The sequence below is a fragment of the Eumetopias jubatus genome, unplaced genomic scaffold (assembly GCF_037043125.1).
Source record: "Eumetopias jubatus isolate StellerSeaLion01/CBP00866 unplaced genomic scaffold, mEumJub1_p1.0 scaffold_12, whole genome shotgun sequence".
In the NCBI taxonomy this organism is placed as follows: Eukaryota; Metazoa; Chordata; class Mammalia; order Carnivora; family Otariidae; genus Eumetopias; species Eumetopias jubatus.
In genome coordinates, this window is record NW_028274818.1 from 2,620,807 (window position 1) to 2,641,577 (window position 20,771).

A 20,771-nucleotide genomic window follows, 5' to 3' on the forward strand; every position below is an offset into this window, starting at 1 on the left:
TCACATTTAAGTGCGGGTCTCTGTCAGTCCGTGAGGGAAACTTCGTGGACGTATATTTGCATGTGTCCTCGAGGCAGGACACAGGATTGTTGGCAGAAACCACCAGAATGCAGAGCTCTTCCCTGCCTCTCCTGGGATTGGATTTGGCCCTTTCCCTGTGTGTTTTGTGTTCCAAGGGCACTTGGAGCATGAACTCCAGGAACCTGGACCTTACAATTGTGGCACCAACGTCTCTCCAGTGGTTTTTCTCACTTTTCCTGTAATTGGAACTCCATCTCCCTGTTCATAGTAAAGAGTCTCTTCCGTAGTCTGTGAGAAATCCCTTCACAAATTGCTTCAACATCAGACAGACAGACAGACAGACAGGAGGGGGGGCGGCTCGCAGACCCACAGGTAGACACGTCACCTGTCCTGCTGGGTGAGCTCCTGCGTCCATCTTCACTACACGGTTGGTCTCTGGAAACTCCCTCAGTCCCAGCTTTTCCTGAAGCCTGGTCACTTGCCTTCTCCTGCATCATGCAGTTCCCTGTTCAAAACCCAACATCGCTGTGGGGGAACCTGTTGTCTCCTACTTCCAGGTGTTTTGTGTGAAAGATAAAATCCTGACTCCGTGGGACCCGGGTACACACAGGATCCCGTCTCTACAATCTTTCCCTCCCTGCTTCCCTGAAAAGCTACGTGCCCAAAAGATGAAATTAAAGTCAGAAATAGCCATAGATACAAAGGAACTGAAACAAAAAATGACTTTGCTGAACTTAATACAAATATACTGAAAACTTACGTGAAATGAGTAATTTTCTAGGAAGTGCAATCTACCGCTAGGACTCCAGAGGAGAAAGACCATCTGAGCAGCTAAGCGTCTGCTTTGTGAACAACCCACTGCTGTGTCTTCATCGCCCCCAGACCCCGCGACAGCGCGGCTGGCCCTGGATGGGGGTTCTTCTCCCCATACCAGGTGCCTTTGTGATTTTTCGGGTCCCCAGCTGGGTGTCCTAGAATCTCAGGCAGCCCGGATGCTGTGTCCCTGCGGCTCAGGTCAGACCCCACAGGGTAGGGTTCAAGGCCACAGCACCTGCGCCTCCACTCGGACGCCAGGCAAGCTGTGGGCTGTGCCTCTTGAGCACCTGCTCTCACTTGCAGGTTCCCATGAGCTGCTTGTCCGGTTGGTTATTTATGGAGCAGCTCACAGAACAATGAGGACGCAGCCCCTTCCTAGCTTACTGGTTGGTTATACAGGGTATAACTCAGAACAGCCAGGTGGCAGAGGGGCCGAGGACAAGGCATGTGGGGAGGGGTGCGGAGCTGCCATCCCTCCAGGTGAGCCCCCTCCCCCCACAGCGCCTGTGTGTTCTCCCACCCGGAAGCCCTCCTAACCCTGTCCTTTCAGGTTTTCCGGAGACATTATTACAATGGGCACCGCTGATTAAATCCTTGACGACTGGGGACTGGGGAACTCACACTCCAACCTTTCTCCCTCCCAGATGGTCAGTGGGTGGGTCCCTAAGTTCCCACCTGCTAACATGGTTGATACCCTGGCAGCCAGCCCCTGTCTTTAGCAATTTTCCCAAAGTTATGTCCTTACCACAAGTTCAGGTGTGGTTGGAGGGACTTGTTATGAGCAACCCAACACCCATTCCACCTTCACTGCTCTGGCCCGATTTCAGGAACTGGGAGCAATCCTAAATATAACAAGAAATGCCCCCCGGGGTCCCATATAGGAAGTACTAGATTTCAGAGGCTGAATGTCAGGCACAGTGCATGAAGACAAATAGCTACTTCTTATTATAAATCACAAGAGAGCATTACATTATTGTCAAAATAGATGACATTGTCTAAGGCCTACTCTGGCTTTTTAATTCTAATTGTAATTAATTCTTTTTTACTCTGGCTTCTGTGACCGTGCACCCAGCAGGTGCCCCCCCTGGCAGCTCCCTCTCCATCTCTCCTACTGGACCCCATCCTCTGCTGGTCAGAGCCAGGCCCTCTGTTCTCCCCTCACAGTATGTGCCCCCTCGTTATTTTAGGGACCCCCAGGGCTCTCAGTACCCCGGCTGTGCTGAGGCCGCAGCTCCAGCCCTGACCGGACCCCCACCTCCGACTGCCGATGAACCTCTGCTCTTCGAAGCCAAGGTGACCATGTGCAGCACCGAGTCCCGTCTCAAGCCTCCCCTCCCCCCACACCTGCTCCTCCCTACCCTTTTCTGATACTTACAGCTCAGGAAAGTCACACCATCCCCAGCTGTTTCAGCCAAACATCTGGAAGTCACCTTGGGTTCTCTTTGCCTCCACCCTGGGGTCCAAGCCACCAGTGAGCCCTGGTTCTCGCGTCCCTCCCCTTCCCTCCGGCACCCATTCTTATCTCCCTGCACCTCTGCCAGGACCTCCTCCCTGGGCTCCCTCGTCCTGCGCTGGTCCGTGTTATTTCACCTGCATTTGGAAATTTATTAATGTGTCTTTGTACATAGTGTTTCTGTATAATTTTCAATGTTGTTTCTATCTGTATTTATGCCTTGATCCTCATTCCTAATGAATTAGGTAGAACATCAACTCTTTGTTCTGATCTCAGTATTTTGTTTTTGATTTGTCATTTTTTAAATCACCTTCTGATGTTGCTGATTAAATCTCCTTCGTTGTTGTCATCCGTGCATAGAAGTCAGGAATAGGTCTGACTGCAGTGAGCATCCAGCTTGGCTCTCAAAGCCTGAAGCAGGTGGGTTACTCCCCATCTTTCTGCTCCTCCATCCTGGGCACGGGGTCTTGTCCTCCTGCTTCTTCCTCATGGTCCAGGATGGCTATGGCTGCAGACACCAGCCCAGAAGGAAGATCGCCAGTGAGAGAAGATGAAGGGCAAAGCCTCTGTTGTCGTGAGGCTCTGTCTTTCCAGGACTGAAGACCCTTCCTCCCATCCAGCACAGGTGCCCAACCTCAGTGCTGAGCCCCGGGGCAGCTGTAGGAAGACTGGACCCCACCCCTGAGCTCTCTAGGTGCCTGCTGGTGAAGCTGTGCGCGCAGCGCCCCCTGGTGGAAGGAGCTGCAGCGACAAGCCGCCGGCACCCAGGTCCCCCAGCCATGCCTTCTGGGCCACGAGGAGCAGGTGTTTCCCCGACACTTGAAGGGAGGACAGCACAGCCCTGCCCCAGGCCCAGGCCAGCTCTTCTCTGGCCAGAGTCGGGTCTGAGAAAGGCGTGCAGGAGCCGAGTTCGATCCCAGGGACCCAGGCTGTGCCTCCCACCTGTCCCTGGTTTTCTCACCTGTCCAGTGCGGGGCGCAAGTGCATGCATTTCTGTTGAGCAGGTGGTGAAGAGCAGAATGGCGGAGCCAGGGGGGTTCCGTGAACAAGGTGTGGATGCCCCGGCACAGGGCCCTGCACACGGTGGGCACTCGATGCAGGACCCACGTGCCAACCCATGCCGAGGGCCGGGCTCCACTGTGAGGCAGGAGCTCCCCACTCCGCCTCCTCCCCAACCTCCTCTCATCACCTCTTACCCCCACCCGGTCCGAGTTCTTCCCCCCAAACCCCAGCTCCCAGGGACAGCGCTGTCTCAGCTTTACCCTCCCTGCCGTCCATGCAGCGCCCCTCCTGGGAGGCTTGCTCCAGATATTGTCCAGGAGCCGGACCCAGCACACCCGGGGGACCCCTCTCTGTGCCCTCCTTCCTCCCAGGACCTTCCCCCGCAGGACGGGGCTGCTGCAGATGCAGGAGGGCATCTTTCTACAAGCCAGTGGGAGAGATCGCATCTGTATTCCAGAGCCTGGGGAAGACTGAGGCTCTTCATTTCTTCAAGGAAATTGAGGCAAGGAGAAGGGACATGGAAATGGGAGCCAGACGGATGTGGGGAGGTGGGAGGCCTGGGGAGGGGGAGCCAGAGAAGTTGCCTCCTTGGGGAGGGGCGGTGGCAGGCAGGGCAGGGACTGGACAGTCAGCCTGGTGCCTCTGCCCCCCTCCCTTTGATGCCCTCTCCTTTAAAAGGGCACCTTTTTGTCCCCACTGCTGTGTCCATGGTCTGCTCCCAGTCTGCCAGGTGGGTCTAACTGGGCTTGCCACCCTCATATATCAGGTCTCAGGCTAAATTCCTGAAAACCCTGTAATTTCAGGAGCAGGCTTTATGGGGCCACTCACCCAGAGACGTTGGCAGGAAGAGAAGTGGAGGCACCCAGGCTCCCTCCTCATCCCATGAAAGGCTCACTGGGCCTCAGGCATTTGCCGGACCCCTGTGCGGGGCTGCGTGCCAGAGGAGGGGCCCTGCTCCTGTTCCTTCTCACAGGGCGAAGGTGAGGGCAGCCTGGAACGGCAGGGGTGCCGAGGATCCCTCACCCCAGAGGCCAGGCTGGGCGCAGCGAGTCTCTGAGGTTTCTGGGAGTGCAGCCTGCCCAGCGCAGGGCCTCGGGGTCGTGGGGCATTAGTGAGTGCTCTGCCCTGGAGAACAGAGGGAAAGATCTTATGGGAAGCTGAGGGCGGGTGCAGACTGTCCAGGGGGCAGGAGGAATGTCCATCCTTGTTGGGGTGGTGTCCAGGAGACCCAGAATGAGCTCCGGACCCTTTCTGCTCATTTTCCTGCTGCCCATGTAGGAGGCCTGGCTGCACTCCACCAATGTTCCCTGAGTCCCAGGATGAGGTGGACACCCGGGGGAGAGAAACCTCAGGCACAGAGTTCCCATCGCTGTCCTGGTCCTGAGGCTGCAGCGGGTCCTGGGTCTGGGCGTGCTTGGGCGGGGGTGAAGCAGATGCTCCCCGGGGTAGGTCGGGGGTGGTGGGAGCAGGCAGCCTTCTCTGGCAGGACCTCTGGGAACTGGGCGGTGGGTGGCCGAGGAGCAGAGTTCAAGCAGGCAGGGCTCTGGGCTGGGCCTGGAGTCTAGAACACCTTCCAGGGAAAAGTCTAGAGGGAGCCTAAGGCCCTTCATCTTTGGTGATGGTGATTCCTCCCGTGGGAGGAATCCTAGGTTGTTTCAGGTGCGGTGAGTTACCCACATCTGAGCTTAGTGTTCAGAGAATTGTCCCAATTCCACCCCAAAGCTTCTGGGAGCAGAGTCGTCCTCCATCCAGCCAACGTGCATTCTGCACCCACTACCTGAAGGGCCCCAGTGACGTCTGAGGACACAGGATGGAAAGTCTGTCCTTGGCCTCCGGGGCCTGGATTTCCTATGGAGGCCCCAGATGCCCGCCGCCCCCAACTGAGCCGGTCTGGGACCCACAGTCTGGGAGGAGGGGGTGTTGGTCCTGGGGCTGCTGTGCATGTTCATGACGCTCATGTGGCCTGGGACATGTGCTCTCTGAAGAGATAGCTTCAGCACCCCACACACAGTAGGCACTCAATAAATGTCCACCACCTGAAAGATACCGGGAGCACCTGCTCGGGGAAACAGGGAGACCAGATGTCCTAGGCCCACAGGTGTATTCAGAGCCCCACAGAGAGATTTTGTTAGAGCAGCAGAGTGTGGCCTCTGCTTTAGGATATGGGTCAAACTGTTTCAAGGTCCAAATTCAGCAACACCCCGCACAGCCGTCAGTGGTCGATTTTCCCCAGGTCGGGGGCCCTGCTCTGTGGTCAGATTCTGGTAAGCAGGTCCCCCGATATTTGCCCACCCTGTAGAGAATGGGGACAGTGACCTGCCTCCCCTGCTCACTCGATTCCTAGGCAGGGGCCCAGGAAAGGAAAGGGTGACGAGCAGTGGCACCCTTACCGTGCTGGGTGTGCCGAGGCCCGCTCTCACGGGGTCCGCAGAGGCAAGGGCAGGGCTCTTCTCCCACGACAACACCAGGTGGGCCGCCTCCTTCCTGGTCCGGTTGTCCTGGGCTTGCTGTGCCCGCTGCCAGGCCAGTGGGGAGCCCAGGGGCGCTGGGCCGCCCGCCCAAGCAGCTGCAAGCTCGGGGCACACGTCCCGCAGTTGTCCCATATTTGTTCCGGTGCCCGAGGGACGTGCACGTCCTGTTCCTCACCCGTCCCTTCCCATCCGACAGCCACACCCAGATCATGATTCCCCCAGTTTCAGGTGTTGCTCTTTGGTGGGGGAAGAATCCAGCTTCCACGTCCAGAAGGACGTTCTGATTCACACCGACGCTTCCTCACTGCACGGGGGCTTCAGGCTCCTGTGTGGAAAAGCAGACGGGCACAGGCTGAGGGAGGGAGCTTCTACCCTCAGGGGCTGCCTGTCCCCAGGTCAGTCCTGTTTCTCTGAAAGGAGATGAAAGGAAAGGAGAGGCAGGAGGCGTGCTCCTGGGAACCTGGTCTAGTAGGAAAGCCAGCACGGTCCTGATGCACGAGGTCTCTCCTGCAAGGCCATTCTGGAGCAAACAGGAGGCCCCTGCAGCCTGGGTGAGCTCACTGGCCCCACACAGAGCCGGGCACTCGCCCAGCGACTCCTGCAGCAGCTGCCCATCTCCACTGTGCTGAGAGCTCGGGGGCTCAGGGCCGTCCAGCCCTGTGTCCAGGGACACGCAGGGAAGGCAGGAGGAAGAGGGGACTCAGCCTCACTGTGGCTGGTCCGAGAGCCCGCGCTCCCCCAGCCACGGACGGAGTCCCTGCGTCTCCAGGAGGGTGTATAGCCCGAAGCCCAATGTCAGCACAGAAGCCACACTGCCCAGTGCGTGTCCTCGGGCTCAGGGTCATGAGCTCTCTGCCGGCCAGGCAGCTGTGTCCAAGCTGGAAGGAAGTTTCTGGAAAGGCCCAAGTATGGGAGAAGCCACCCCCAAACCTGAGCTGGGCTGGAAGTGCTGACCCGAGTGCGACAGCCAGTGCAGGGGGGCGGCTGTGGTCGGCAAAGGGCTGCTGTGAACCTCGGAGGTTGCAAGATACCACCACAGGCTTGTTTCCTCTGCCTCGGGGTGTGAGACAGGAGAGAGGCTGCCCTGGGTCAGGCCTGGCCTCCCTCCCCTCAGTGTGGCTTCTCAAGGTCTGCCAGGGACTTGGGTCTAGAAAGACCAGTGGCCTCGGAGGCCTGAGACCTGGGCCTGGCTCCGCCCCATCCAGGTGTCCAGACCGTGGGCTCCAGATCCCCTAAATGTCCCTGACTTTGCTCATCTGTAACATGGACGGTGACCCTGAGCTTGTGAACCGCAGAGACCTAGACTCACGGAGGACTGGTGACCTTAGCTCTCGTGCTGCCCAGGACGGCGGGAGGGGACCGAGGTTAGTATCTGCAGGTGTAGAAAGTCCCAGGGGCTGCCCCAGAATGGCACGTGGGCTGGCTGACCGTCCGGGGTCCCCGGCCTGCAGCTGCTGGGGGCTCCCTCCTGGGCCCTGCGCCCCACCCCAAGCTGTGGTTTCCACAAGCAAACGGTTCTCACCCTGGGAGGGCTCGCCCAGGGCTGTGGGGACAGGGACAGGGGCATAGCTGACTTGGTCCCCATCACCCTGGAGGGACCGGGGCATGAGCTGCCCAGATCAGAACTCCGTCTGAGGAGTTTCTCCCCAAGAGGCTCAGGGACGGCCCGTGGAAGGGATCCCCCATCACTGGGTGGGAGCAGGGGAACAAGGCAGTGCCGAGTGCTCTCTGGTCTGAGGGGCGCAGAGCAGTTCGGGGGGAGCCCAGACGGGGTGCGGTGACCGGATGGAGGCCGCACAGTGGGACGGGACGGCGGCGGCGATGCTGGATTTCTCAGAGCTCCTGGTGAGGGGTCCAGACCCCGACTCTTGCTCTGCTGGGTGACCTCTGGCAGGTGGTCCAAACCCTCAGGACTCGGGTCTCACATCCGTAAAGTGGGTTGAACAGCCAACAGGCTGACCACCTTGAGTGCGGGGCCGCGGGCCAGTCCTGGGATCCAGCCTTAGGATCTGAGGGTCTGAGCAGCTGAGGGGGAGCCCAGGGGGCAGGGAAAGGGGCACCGGCTGTGGTTAGTGATGGAGCTGCTCCCCTGGGGTCCACGGGAGGCCACGGTTCTCAGAGGTTGTGGGGACCCATCTGGGAAGAAGAGGCCGGCCTGACCGTCCGTAGGTGCCGTGAGTCTGAGGCCGCCGAGCCTGTGGCCAGAGCCGCATGTCACTCTCCACCCCTGCCTGTGTGTGAGCGTGTGCAGGTCCCTCTCCACCCCTGCCTGTGTGTGAGCGTGTGCAGGTCCCTCTCCACCCCTGCCTGTGTGTGAGCGTGTGCAGGTCCCTCTCCACCCCTGCCTGTGTGTGAGCGTGTACAGGTCCCTCTCCACCCCTGCCTGTGTGTGAGCAGGGGCCCAGGGCTGGCGGGGCCTCACAGGAAAGGGGGCCTGTGGTGCTGCTCCTGGGCGGGGGGGCTTGTCCTGTGTGTGGGGGCAGGGCCGGCCCTCGGCTGCAGACAGAGCCCTGGGGACCTGCAGTAGGGACATGCCCACATGTGCATTAGGGTGTGGGGTGCACACTTCCCAGGAGGGCTTTGTTCTCGGGCTCCCAGTTCTCACTTACACACCTGACACTGAAGTGCCTAGAACATCGGAAAGGAAATGTGACTCGTGAAACGGTGTAAAGACAGAGGACAGGCCCAAAGCAGGAGAGACCCCGCGTCCTTGGCTCTAAGATGTGACCTTGTGCCTGGCCATCGGCTGGTCCTGGTGAGCAGGGGTCCTGGGCTGAGTGGGAACCCAGGGACACAGGTCGGGGGCCCTAGGGGTGCAGGCTGGGGAGGGTAGACCACCAAGCTGGTTGTGAGCACAGGGACGGGGCCTCTCCAGCACCAGACCTCCTGGGGGGGGCGGGGAGTGGGGGCTGTTCCTACATTTATTCTGCAATTATATCCTGAGGCCCCACTGCAGGTGCTGAAATAACATGAGGAAGGAATGGCTTACTCTACCTGGACATTGAGGTCCCCAAACTAACGGCCCTGCCCTTGGGGTGGGGAGGAGCTAAGGGCTCTTCTCAATGAAGGTTTCCCTCCTTTCTTGCTTCTCATTTCTGGATGTTTCCTCTATAGCCTTGTTGGCCCAGGCCGAGCCCGCAGGGAGACAGCCGGCCATGGGCACCTGCTCAGAAGACCCCCACCTGTGCAGGGCCTCCTGGCTCCTGGGATTCACCAGCCTCCTCCTCAGTGAGTGGCCCGGGCTCCCTGGGAGGGGGGCCGCTGGGTGGGCAGGGAGGCAGGAGCTCCTGGGCTGCCTGAGGGCTTTGCTGAAGAACCAGAGAACTCAGCTCCGTGATGATTGAGCACACGCAGTGCATTCGGTTTAGAGCCCCAGGGTGAACGGAAGGAACACAGGGAGCTTTTGGCTGAGGCCAGGCTGGGAGCCCTGAGCCCTGGCTGCCCCGCTGCATGAAGGGAACCCCTCCCAGGGGGGTGAGGCCAGGAGAGCCCGGAGTCTCCTGTGGAGAGGGATGGAGGAGACATAGGAGGGGCTGCGTGGGACCCAGCGTTGGGGATGGGCACCCCCGCCTGCCATGCCCAGGGGCTTGGGCAGCCTCTGCAGCTGCTGTGTGCAGGAGGGCCGACCCAGAGCCCCCGTCTGAGCTGAGGAAGCCACTCTGGTCCAGCTCCTTGGGCAAGATGAGGGCCTGAATGCCGTGACATTCTGTTTGCAAAGGAAGGAAAGGAACCTCTAGAATTCAAGGGTCTGTGCCCACCTGCGTGTGTAAGGGTGAGCCCGGAACAGGAGACCGCTGATGGGGCTCTGGGTGGGGGTGACCTGGGCGGGACAGGCGGCAAGCAGAGGGGCCCCAAAGAGGGAACTGAATGACTGTTTTAATAAGAGCCCCATTTTCTGGTTCTTACTTCATCTTAGACCAGCTGCTTAGGTGTAACAAGTTAAATAAGAACAAAGAAGAAAATACTGTGATCTCCAGAATCGTGAATTCTGCAGACACGTTGGAAAGCTTTTATCGTCTGTAATGTTTGGTGTCAGTGCACCAGCCCCTCCGTGAGCTACAGGGATTCTAGGAAATTTCTGGAATCACAGGACATTTGTAAACAGGGAGATAAGTCATTAGATAATGAGCTTTGCAAGACCCTTTTAATGAGGTAACTCCTTGTCAGCAACATGTGGTCTTTCTCTTTTCAGTTTTATTGAATGAGAGAAATATGAGAAAGTACATTGAATTTCCTCCATAATTGTCTGGTTGTAAGACTGAGAACGAGAGAAAAGAAAGAAACGAAGGAAGGAAGGAAGGAAGGAAGGAAGGAAGGAAGGAAGGAAGGAAAAGAGAAAGAAATGGACAAAATGTTATGTTGATGGTTGAAAATTTCATCTTGTTTAAATAATCTGTGACTCTCTTGCTCACTGCCGCCCTGCCCCTGACCCGCTGTCCCTCTTTGGGGGCAGCACCTTCTGCAGATCTGAGAGCTCTCGGGTCTTCCTCCCGTCCTGAGTGGGCGTCCAGCTTCCTCAAGCTCATGCTCTCGTCCAGCTTCTGGGCAGTTCCTCCCCAGCAGCCTGAGGGCTGAGCCTCCTCTCTCCCGGGTTCCCCCCTTTCCAGCAGGTGCTGGTTAACCCTCAGCTACCCCACGTCCCTGCCCTGCCAAAGCCCGCCGAGTACTGCAGTCCCCTCTCCCGGGACAAATGCTGGGGGGTGAGACCCAGAACTGCTCAGACCCCAGGGACCAGACAGCAGTGCTGGGAGGGAGGAGCCCTGAGCAGGGGGAGGGCAGGGGGAGGGCAGGGGAGGGCTGCAGGGCAGCTCCCTGCAGGGGAGGCACTGGGCTGGGGGAGAGGGAAGCGGGCTCCAGGTCCGGCTCTGCCCAGTGTGACCCGGGACAAGTTCCCCCCCGAGGGAGGCTGTCTGCTGTGAAAGGTCCCCTCGAAGGCCCTCCAGCTGTGACATCCTGGGACTGGGGGTCTCCCCCAGACGGGACTGTGCAGCTGCTTCCCCGAGGCCTCTGCTCCGTGTCTTCCTCCCGTCCCGACCTTGTCTTGCGTCCTGACAGGGACTGACAGCTGGGGGCCTGCTTGGGGCCCCTTCAGAACCCAGAGCCCAGGCCTTTCTGTGGTCACGGCCTCAGGCCTCCAAGGAGGGAGGGGATGCTGTCTTCGAGGCCCCCCTTTGATGCAATCCTCTGGCCTCTGCCGTCTCTGTCTCTGCCCCTGAGCGGGGTCTGCAGAGCACCTGCTGCAGGACCCCGGCTCCTGCCCCGGTGGGTGGACCCCGGTCGGCACGGGCCGCTCAGGACAGCGAGGTGCAGCGGGAGCCGCCGAGAAGCGGGGCACGCACCGTGTGGCCGGAGCCGCGCAGGTGCCGCCCGTGGTCACCAGAAACGCCTGCTTCTGTCTCCCTGTCCCCCTGGGGCAGACCCCCCTGACCCACGCGGGGGACACTGAGAGGGACAGGGTGGGCTCAGAATTCCTGGGGAGCAGCCCGCGGGCAGGTGCCGCCCTGGGGACAGAACCGCTGTCCCTCGGGGAGCCCCAGGCACAGCCCCCCTGTTGGAACAAGGCTGCTTCTCTGACTCGGGGTTAGCGTCCTGTGTGCACCAGACTCTGCATATTTCCACAGGAGCTGAGCCCTGGCTGCCCGGACTGGGGTGGGGACCGGGGTGTGACAGGACACTGTTGTTCTGTGCATGAATTCATGAGGGAGCCACCAGGCTCATGTACAAGAGAAATGCTCCTTAAAATATGATGTGATATAATTTTCTCTTATCAGCTTGGCAAAGGGCAGAAAGCTCGGTCAGCGTGGGTCGGTGGGAAACCTAAGCATTGTTGGGAGGAGAAGAGCTGGGGTCACTCTCGGGGGGACGGTGAGCAAGGTCTGTCAGGGGCTGAGGAGGACCTGCCTTTGGTCTATTAGACCCACCCAGGGGTTATCCCAGTGTTCACACACCCGTGTGTGTTGTCTACACACTCACGGTTGACCTATATACACTCAGGTGTGGTGTGTATGAACCAGCGTGTGATGTATATGCCCGTGTGTGTGACGCATGAACACCCGAGAGTGACGTGTGTGCCGCCGTGTGTGAGGCAGAATACGCTCCCGCCTGCTGTGTGTCCATCAGCATGAGATAGACGTGCCCTGTGAGTGACACCCATGCCCCGTGTACAACAGGTACGCCCCCATGGGTGAGGCATGTGCACCTGTGTGACTTCTGTGCACCGAGTGTGACGGATGTGCCCCCGCGTGTGACGTGCGGACATCCGTGCGTGCAGAGGCTCCAATCCCAGGCTGCTCAGTGGGACCAGGTTTGCGGGGACAAGAGCACCCTGAGTGCCCGGCACCCGTGGGGGGAACTAGAGCCCACGTGGGGGCGTGGGCAGCTGATCACGAGACTCTTGCCCGCGTGCAGACGCAGGTGCAGCCCTGCCCGAGCCGTGCAGAGAAGAGGGGGGAGCAGAGCAGCGGGTGGCGTGGGGTCGGGCACGGGGAGACACAGGTAGGCACCTGTCAGTGCAGAGACCCCCTCCGGAGGGATACACACGAACCTGGAACAGCACCGGCCTGTGGGAAGGGCAACTGGGCAGTGGGGCTCAGAGGTCGGGGAGAGGATGCATTTCCATCTCCAGCGCCCCTCCTTTACTGGAATGCAGAATCTGCTTAACATTTAACACAATTTAAAAGCCGCTGAGTGTGGCTGAAATACAACCTTCTCATCCTTGGAACGGGGACAACACTCTGCAACCCGCCACCTTCAGTGGGTTGTCCTGGGCTCCTTAGACGCTCAGCATCTGACGGAGCAGCTGAAATGTAGGGAATGGGAATCACGTTCATGGCGAACGTCTGGTCTCGGGTGAGCAAGCGGCAGGTGTCCCCCGCTACCTGTCAGTTCCCCCCCAGGCCCTAATACAGTGAGGACGGTGACAAGGAAACGCTTACTGTGGGTGATTTTCCTGTGTCGTCACATTTAATCCTTGCAGGAGCCCCGTGGACACGCTCAGCTCTCGTCCCCGTGCTTCCCATGCGGGACCTCGAGGCTTAGACAGTTCAGGAAATCGCCCAAGGCCGCTCAGCCAGAAAAGGGCGGATCTGGAACATGAACCCAGGTCTGTCTCACCCCCGAGCCCACGCCTCGGGCACCAGCTGGCCAAGAGCCCAGGCCTGGGTCCCCAGGAGCCCTCAGCCGGTCCACATGGGGTGCGGACCATGCCAGCTGGGCTCCTGCCTCAGTTACCTGGGGCTGTCAAAAGAAGACAGCATTCACCCTCCCACCTTTGTGGAGCTTGTGGGGGGCAGTGTTCGGGCCTCACCCCTCCGTCCCTGTTGGCCAAGGGTTGCCCTCCGACCCTCCACATGGGGGTCTCTCCACTGACTGCCCACAACACTGTGGCGGGCTTCGTCAGAGCGAGCAGGAGACAGGGTGACAGCCAGACCCTGTCACACCCTTGTAGGACCTGCGGTCCCTGAGAGCCATCCATCATGTTGGAGGCACTCGGCTCCATAGAGCGAGTCCCTGGGGGCGGCCCCCCGTCCAGGGACAGAACTTGCACGGCCTGTGGGCAGGAGGGGTCTCTGCAGCCCCGTGAGAAGCTGCCTCCTGCAGAGATGCACTCGGTGTGGACCGAAAATGTGCTCGTGCTTTGGATCCCAGACCTCCTGACATTCATGCTCTCACTGTTAGGGGTCAGGACACTGCAGGGGAGCAAGTTCACGTGACGCGGTCAAGGGATGCTCCCCGGGGACCAGGAGGGATTCCAGCCTCGCCTCAGGTTCATGGCACTGTCCTGCCTTCCAAGACTCAAGGGGAGCACATGGGATGGATTTCATGAAGAAGATGAAAGATGGGTTCTAGGGTTTTCTCCTTTCTTCCTAATGAAAACCACTCACATTTTCTGTGTCCTATGCCCTAGGCGTCTGCAGCGCTGTGACCCAGAGTGCTGGAGCCCATGGTTCTGGAGTTGAGGATTCTGGAATCCCTGTTTCTCTGAAGGGGGCTCAAGGAGGTTCTGTGTGGTTTCATGTGATCAGAAATCCAGAATTACCTCCAGAGGTCGAGCTGGAGAAGATTTCTTGGGGCAATGTATCCAGGGCCAACTACATAGTCATGCTGCACGTGTTTCCTGGGAGAGATGTTCCAGAATGGGTCAACTTCCAGGACAAGTTTGAGAAGAGGGTCCATGTGCTCAACATAACGACCCTGAGGATTGACAACCTGACCCTTGAGGACAGTGGGCGGTACCGGGCTCGAGTCGGCTACAGGCGAGGAAGACAATATGACCAGGATTTCCGCCTGAGGGTCTATGGTATGTGGCGGCCCCGCCCCCAGTCCCACAGCTGACCTCCTTCCTCGGTCCCTGGGAGTGTCCGTGCGCCCCACTTGCAGGATTCCTTCCAGACCCCAGCCTTCAGACTTGATCTTCTCCCCTCAAATTAGATGTCATGTGTCCATCACAAATGCAGGCAGAGCTGAGACTCACACCAGGGATAAGTCACTTCGGTGCTTCTGGAGTGGAACACGGAATGGGGGGGAAATGGGGATTTTGCCATAACTCTCACTGTGCCCACAGGACTCAGGCTACTCAGTGTGACTATTCGCTGTCCAGTGCTGCTATAGCAGATGACTCACCCTCAGTGGCTGACCACACCACCACCTGCGTGTCCTCCTGGGCTGTAGGGCAGGAGTCAGACCCCAGAGCCTCTGCCATGAGGTCCAGGTGTCGGCAGCGCTGTGCTCCTCTCTGGAGGCTCCGGGGAGAACCCATTTCTGTTCCTGTCCCCCCTTCTAGTGGCGCCCCCTCCCCCTGGCTCGTGGCCCCTTCCTCCCCCTTCCCAGCCGGCACTGGTGGGGTGAGTCCCTCTGACGCTGCGTCCCTCCCACCTCTTCTCCTGCCTCCTTCCACTTGCGAGGACCCTGTGATCACATGGGGCCCGTCTAGTTAGTGTCAGCTGGTTCGCAGCCTCAGTTTCCCTTTGCCATGGCACCTAAGGCACCTGCAGGCTCTGAGGGTCAGCACGTGGCCACGGTTGGGGACACTGGTCACGAAGCAGGATCCGGAATCCCAACGTGCTTCTCCCCGATTCGGCCCCTCGTCCTTCTCAGCACCAGCCCGAGGCCAGCTGACTCAGTCTCCACGGGTCCAGCTCTGAACCTCCACAGATGTCGGAGGAGGTCACAGGACAACCCTCCCTCAGACGCTCAGGGAGCAGCTGTCTCTCCCTGCACCCCTCCCCCCCCCTGCACAGGGAGACGTCCTGCTCCCGAGAGAGTGGTCTTTGCAGCCTCAGGCCGGGGGGATTCCCAAGACTGGCTGTCTGTCTGTTCCTTGTCGTCCTGTGGGGACCCAAGTTCAGGACATGTTCCAACCACACTAGAGAGGTCATTCCTAGGAACCACCACTGTGTCCCCCACCACGGGCTCTCCTGGTAGAGCCTGAGGCTGATCTGGGCTCCCAGAACTGGCCAGTGGCCTCTGCACCTCGTGTCGTGCAGTCCTGAGCACCATCTGAGCAGGAGAAGCAGGGTTGTAGCCTAGACCAGGAACATCCTGTCCCAGCTTCACCTTCTTCCAGGGGACATCCCATTTCTTAGAATTAATGGGGTTTGGGTAGGCGGGTTCCACATGGTTTTCTCAGGGAAGCTTTTAAACACTTGCTCAGTCTAGTGAAATCACGTAGAGCTGAACTCAGTGGCTCCCATCCTTATGGTCACCTGCTGTGTATTTGGGTCATTTCTGAGCTATCTGTAAAAGACTTCACCATCCTTAGGGGGAGGAAGCCAGAGCTTCGGGGAGATACCGCAGGAGAAAGCGTGAGCTTGGATGTCCTCCACTCACGTGATGCTCTGCCCTCTTGTCCCTCCCGCCACAGAGCCCGTGCCCCTTCCCCAGATCCGGGGCACCGTTCTGTCCCTCACACCAGCCTGGTGCAACGTCACTGTGGAGTGTGACGCCAACGGAACCAGGGAGGACCTGACCGTGACCTGGGAGAGCGAGGGTCTCTCCAGGGAGCTGGAGCAGAGACCCGCCCCAGGACCAGCCCCCAATCCCTGGACCATGGCTGTGAACCTGCCCCCGAGCCAGCCCAGCACCAGCCTCACCTGTGTGGTCAGCAACCAGGTGGACCAGAAAACTGCCACCCGGGACCTTGGGGACGTCTGTGGCCACGGTGAGTGCATCCTGCCAGAGGGGAGGGGCTCTCCGGGAGCTCAGGCAGCCCTGGCTGAGGGTTCTGTCTTCTGTCCCCCATGTTTATGTCACCCCCGGCCACCCGGTCACTCCATCCAGGACTCTGGCTGTCACATCCAACATACTCCTGCCTTTCTCAGTGTCCCTCCCCTGTTCCTCCCCACCCCTCACCCCTGCTGGTCCAAGCAGCACCCAGCAGGTACCTCTCCCCACCCTCATCCATCATTCCTTGTCTAGGGTGGTTTTCAGAAGGGAGTTGGGGGTGTCAGTGGTCTATGCCATCTGAGGGGTCTGAGCCAGCGACTCCCTGTAGGATTCAGGGCTCCGGGCTCTTCTGCCCGTTTCTGGTCTCACGGACACACTTCACACCCACCTGCTTGCCTGCATTCCCGGCTGGGTCCTCTGTCCTCAGCTTCCAGCCTCGGCTCAGGCCCCTCCCTCTGCCCTCAGCCCTTCCAAGTCAGGAGTCCTCCACTCCCCCGCTTATTCCCATCCAGGGACCCCTTCCCTACAGCTGGCTCTGGGGGTCTGTGACCCGAGCAGTCCCACAGGGCCACACGCTGGGTGCAGTTCCAGCACAAAGAGAGTTTGCACAGGGGCTCCTCAGCCTGGATGACTCAGGGCCCTGCAGGAGCTGCTGCTGTCCTGCCCTCACGCCTCGTCTCCTCTAAGGAGCGGTCAGTGACCCCACAATGAGAGCTGATGCTCTGGCCCAGGATTAGTCTCCTCTGCAGCCTGAACCCCTGGAGGGCAGGGGCCATGTCTGCTTCTACTTTGAATGCCTGTCCCACCCTCGGCCTCGGGCCGTTTGCTCACAGTCAGTGTGTCCCTGAATGTATGAATGAATGAATGAATGAATGACCTGGTTCGTCGTGTGCCCCCTCGCCCCTCCACCCCCTCCTCCACCAGCTGCTGGGGGACCTGCTGCCTCAGCATCCCTGATCCCAGAGGAAGCTCAGGGCTCAGTGACCCACTGGACCCTCTGGAAAGAGGCTCCTGCCTCCCTCTCATCCTCCTACCCGGCTCCTCCCTGCCTGGTCCCTCTCCCGCCTGCCCCAGGGGGTGCAGGCTGCTCCCAGGGCTGGAGAGTTGACCCAGACATTCCTGTTCATGGCTCTCCTTCTGGGAGGCCGCACCCACCCTGAATATCGGGGAATCTCCTACTCCTCCCTCGAGACAAGGTTTCCCCATCACCTCCTCCAGGAGGCCCTCCCTGAGGACCCGGGTAGAAGCTGTGAGCTCTCGTGCCCTGGCATGGCTCTGGCTGGCTGCCTCTGGCATGTTCCCGGCCCTCCCCTGGCCGAGGAGCTCCTCAAGGGCGGGCACCATGTTCTGTTCCTCTCAGCACCTCGGCCCCAGGCAGGGGCTCGGGACCTGGGTGAGGGAAAGCACCTGCCATGCTCCTCCCTCTGCGGCTTCTGACCAGGTCCCTTCAGACGTCTGCATGTGCTTGGCAATGGGCGTCCTCAGTCCTCTGTGCCTTAACCTTCTTCACTCTGTGTGACAGAAACAGATCTACGTGGACTGTCCCTTTTTGCTCTCCTGCGTGATATCCTGGGTACTATTGTGATCGTGCTGATGATCCTCGGAGCTGGACTGTACCTTTGGAAGAGACGTGGGAAGAAGAAGAGTTTGGAATCTGTGAAAGGCAGGCTGTGTTTCTCCTTCCTGTGCCCAGACACCTCCCTCCCCTGTTCAACCCTGGACACCCTTCCTCCTGCATTTTGCTGCTCAGAGAATATCCCTGCAGGAGGCTGGCTGATGTGGCCATGGCCATGGAGTCATGGAGTGGGGGAAGGTCCAGGTTTCCAGGCTTAGAATCAAGCTCCATCTGTGTATGACGTAGGTGCAGGATCACAGAAGGGGCACGTGGACCCAGATGGTGGCATCCACTATGCAGATCAGATCCATCAGGAGTCTGGAAACCACAGGGGCAAGGTGAGGCTGGGAGAGAGGGCAACCTGGGTTCTTCCAAGTCCCTCTCCCTGAGTGTGTGCCTGTCAATCCCAGTCATCTGCATGTTCTGGCCTGGATGCCTCTGTAACCCTTTCTAGACAAGGCAGTATTAACTACGAAAATTCTCCTGGGGTCCATGCAGTGCTGGGCATGGGACAGGTCATGTCAGCAGAACTGGGTCTGTGTGGGTCCCTCTGGGGCATCTCTGTCCCTCAGTTGATCCAAGAACCCTCTGTCTGCATTCCAGGGTAGGGGTGCACCTCATCTAGAAGAGGAGAAGCTTCTCACTACTGTCTACAGTGAGGTCCACAAACCAGGCCAGGCCGTAAGGAGGATTTAATGGGAAGAAGCAGGAGAATCCCGCCCTCTGGGGACACCTGCTTGTGAGCCTGATGCCCACAGCTCAGGTCCTGCCTCCTCCCCCCTCACTGCTCTGAGCAGGGACTGCGTGGATCCAACCATCAGTTATTTCTATGCTAAATCGTTCTGCATAATTTTGCCATGAGACACACACAGTGGTAGATCAGGGGGAAACTGAGTAAATAAATTGGTACAAACCTGTTCCAGGATCGCTCAGCCTCAGCTACCTTAGCAACTCTAGACGGCCCCGGCTCTCCCCCTCGTTTGTATGACATCAAACTGCCTTTCAGACCCTCAGCCTCTGGGACAAACCATGGTGATTTCACAACATCCTGCCTCGACCAGTTTGAATACCACCCAGCGTCAGTCATGTGCTGAGAGCTGTTCACAGACAATGTGAATCTGTAATCGTCAGCGCGGGCTGAGTGCTGGCTCGGTGACACGAACTCTCTGACATTCTTCTCGCTCCTAACTCACTGGGTCCTCGTGGACTCTCTGTGACGTGGGGATTGTTGTGCCCACTTTACAGATCAGTAGAAGGAGCCAGAAAGGCTGACTCTCCGGGCCGCACAGCCAGGAGCCCCGGAGCCAGGACTCAGCCCATAAGTCTCTCAGTGGATCTCGTTCCTTCTACTGCAACCCCATCCAGCTGGAGTGGAGAGGGACCCAGGTGTCTCCGGTCCCTCTAGTCTCTCTGCCATCTCGCTCCCGTCCAAACTTCCACATTCGGGGCCATTAGTGGGATAGGCCAGACCCTGGGTCCTGGTCGACTCTCCTCCAGGGGAGACTCTCCAAGACTGCAGGGTTCCTGCTTTCCTGATTTCTTTGGCAAAAGTGAGCAGATAGAGCTTGTGAGAGGAACGGTCTCTCCTCTTCTTGCTTCCCTTTCTCAGCTGCTCCCTGTGCGGCTCACAAATGCTGTTCGTGCTCACGGGCGTCCTTAGTTTCAGTGTCATTTCTCCCTCACTAGCCTGCGGGCAGCCTGAGGGCAGAAGCTTCACCTTGTTCTCTGCCCCATCTCCCGTGACTCGGACAGAGCTGCTTCCTGGTAGCTGTTCAGTAGTTGTTGGTGGGAGATGAGAAGCATTTGCTCAGAAATCATTTGTCCCTCGTCTGGGCTGCTAGGGGAGCCCACCCAAGCCCCCACCTCAGATCACGTGAAGTTGAATGTCATTGTCTCTGCAGACGACCTACCCAGCACTGCCCACGTGGTTCTTTTTTTTTTTTTTTAAGATTTTATTTATTTGAGAGAGAGAGAATGACAGATAGAAAGCACGAGAGGGAAGAGGGTTAGAGGGAGAAGCAGACTCCCCGCTGAGCAGGGAGCCCGCTGTGGGACTCGATCCCGGGACTCCAGGATCATGACCTGAGCCGAAGGCAGTCGCTCAACCAACTGAGCCACCCAGGCGCCCTGCCCACGTGGTTCTGCCCAGAGAAGCTCCAGGGTCTCCTGTGTCGGACCCGCTCAGTGTGCATCCAGCCCCGGAATTCAGCGGTGCTGTGATCCTAGCTGCTAGTGATGTGGGAAACAAAGGCAGAAGAAAAATTATTAAATTTCCTTACTCCCTATAGCTCCTTGACAAGTCCTTGAAACAGGCAGAGTGACCTTCCTCTAGGAACTCAGCTGCATCTGTGTTAATACTTTTCTAAGGCCAAAAGGCAATCTTAGCCCAACCCCCAGGACCCTGTAAGTCTACTTTAACATAAAAATTCCTTTGGAAACTTCCTTTATCTCTAAATCCCCCAAGATACATGTTGGCAATCATCCCCCAAACATATGATCCACCGATACACATCCGAAGGGTCTCATGACTAAGGTTTTATTGGACAGTAATAAATATCCTGTTGTTACAGCTAGCCCCCTCAAGGTCCTGGAAACCTTGCTTCCTAATTCCTTAGAGACTTATGCCCTCCCTAACCGCCTCCCAAGTTGAAAGTATATAATGGGAAACTCCTCATGACCCCATTGCAGTCCTTTCTGCCCAGGGGTCCTATCCCCATGCTTTAATAAAGCCACTTTTTTGCACCAAAGACATCTCAAGAATTCTTTCTTGGCCATCAGCTTCAAACCCTAACATCTTTCCTACATGACTAGGATCATGTCTCACCCCTTCTGCCGACATGCTGATCTCCCACGGGGATTCCATCATGTTGATATGACCAAGTGAGAAGGAAGCAGCAGGTACACTAGAAGTCCACACGTACAGAGAAGCACCAGAAAATGGACTTTAAATCCCATGAAAATCAAGGGTCCTGCCGTCCTAGTATAGTTTCTAGGGGGTCCAATCATTTGGGGAAACATCACCATATCCCTTCAATGTTATTTCAGGTTCTAATGATCTTTCTTCTTCTGCATCAATTCTATGTTTTCCAAATTTTATATAATCAGCATGGATTAAATTTCATCAGAAAAAGCCCTTTTTTTCAAATCTATATGCCTGTTGCTGATCAGGCAGCCTGAGTCCAGACACCTGGCTGATTATTAAAGGAGAGGAGGGGCCTGGGTGTTGGGG

The 20,771-nt window shown here is 58.2% G+C and overlaps 1 protein-coding gene across 5 annotated transcripts; it reads left to right on the top strand.

Annotated features, from left to right (window-relative positions):
- The first annotated feature begins 73 nt into the window (after positions 1 to 73).
- On the top strand, positions 74 to 20,289 carry LOC114203851 (SLAM family member 9-like). 5 transcript variants are annotated; one of them, XM_088017102.1, is made up of 10 exons: positions 74 to 3,794; positions 4,096 to 4,272; positions 6,969 to 7,127; positions 8,362 to 8,518; positions 8,878 to 8,991; positions 13,670 to 14,062; positions 15,626 to 15,922; positions 17,450 to 17,590; positions 17,789 to 17,880; positions 18,146 to 20,289. In XM_088017102.1, the coding sequence occupies exons 5-10, from the start codon at positions 8,919 to 8,921 to the stop codon at positions 18,236 to 18,238; spliced, it is 1,089 nt and encodes a 362-aa protein (XP_087873228.1). In that variant the 5' UTR covers positions 74 to 3,794; positions 4,096 to 4,272; positions 6,969 to 7,127; positions 8,362 to 8,518; positions 8,878 to 8,918; the 3' UTR covers positions 18,239 to 20,289. The 5 variants fall into 5 exon arrangements, with proteins under 5 accessions (XP_087873228.1, XP_087873229.1, XP_087873233.1 ...); XM_088017103.1 differs by having other exon boundaries at positions 8,389 to 8,518; XM_088017107.1 differs by lacking the exons at positions 74 to 3,794; positions 4,096 to 4,272; positions 6,969 to 7,127; positions 8,362 to 8,518 and adding exons at positions 11,934 to 12,067; positions 12,740 to 12,865 and having other exon boundaries at positions 8,912 to 8,991.
- The last annotated feature ends 482 nt before the right edge of the window (positions 20,290 to 20,771 follow it).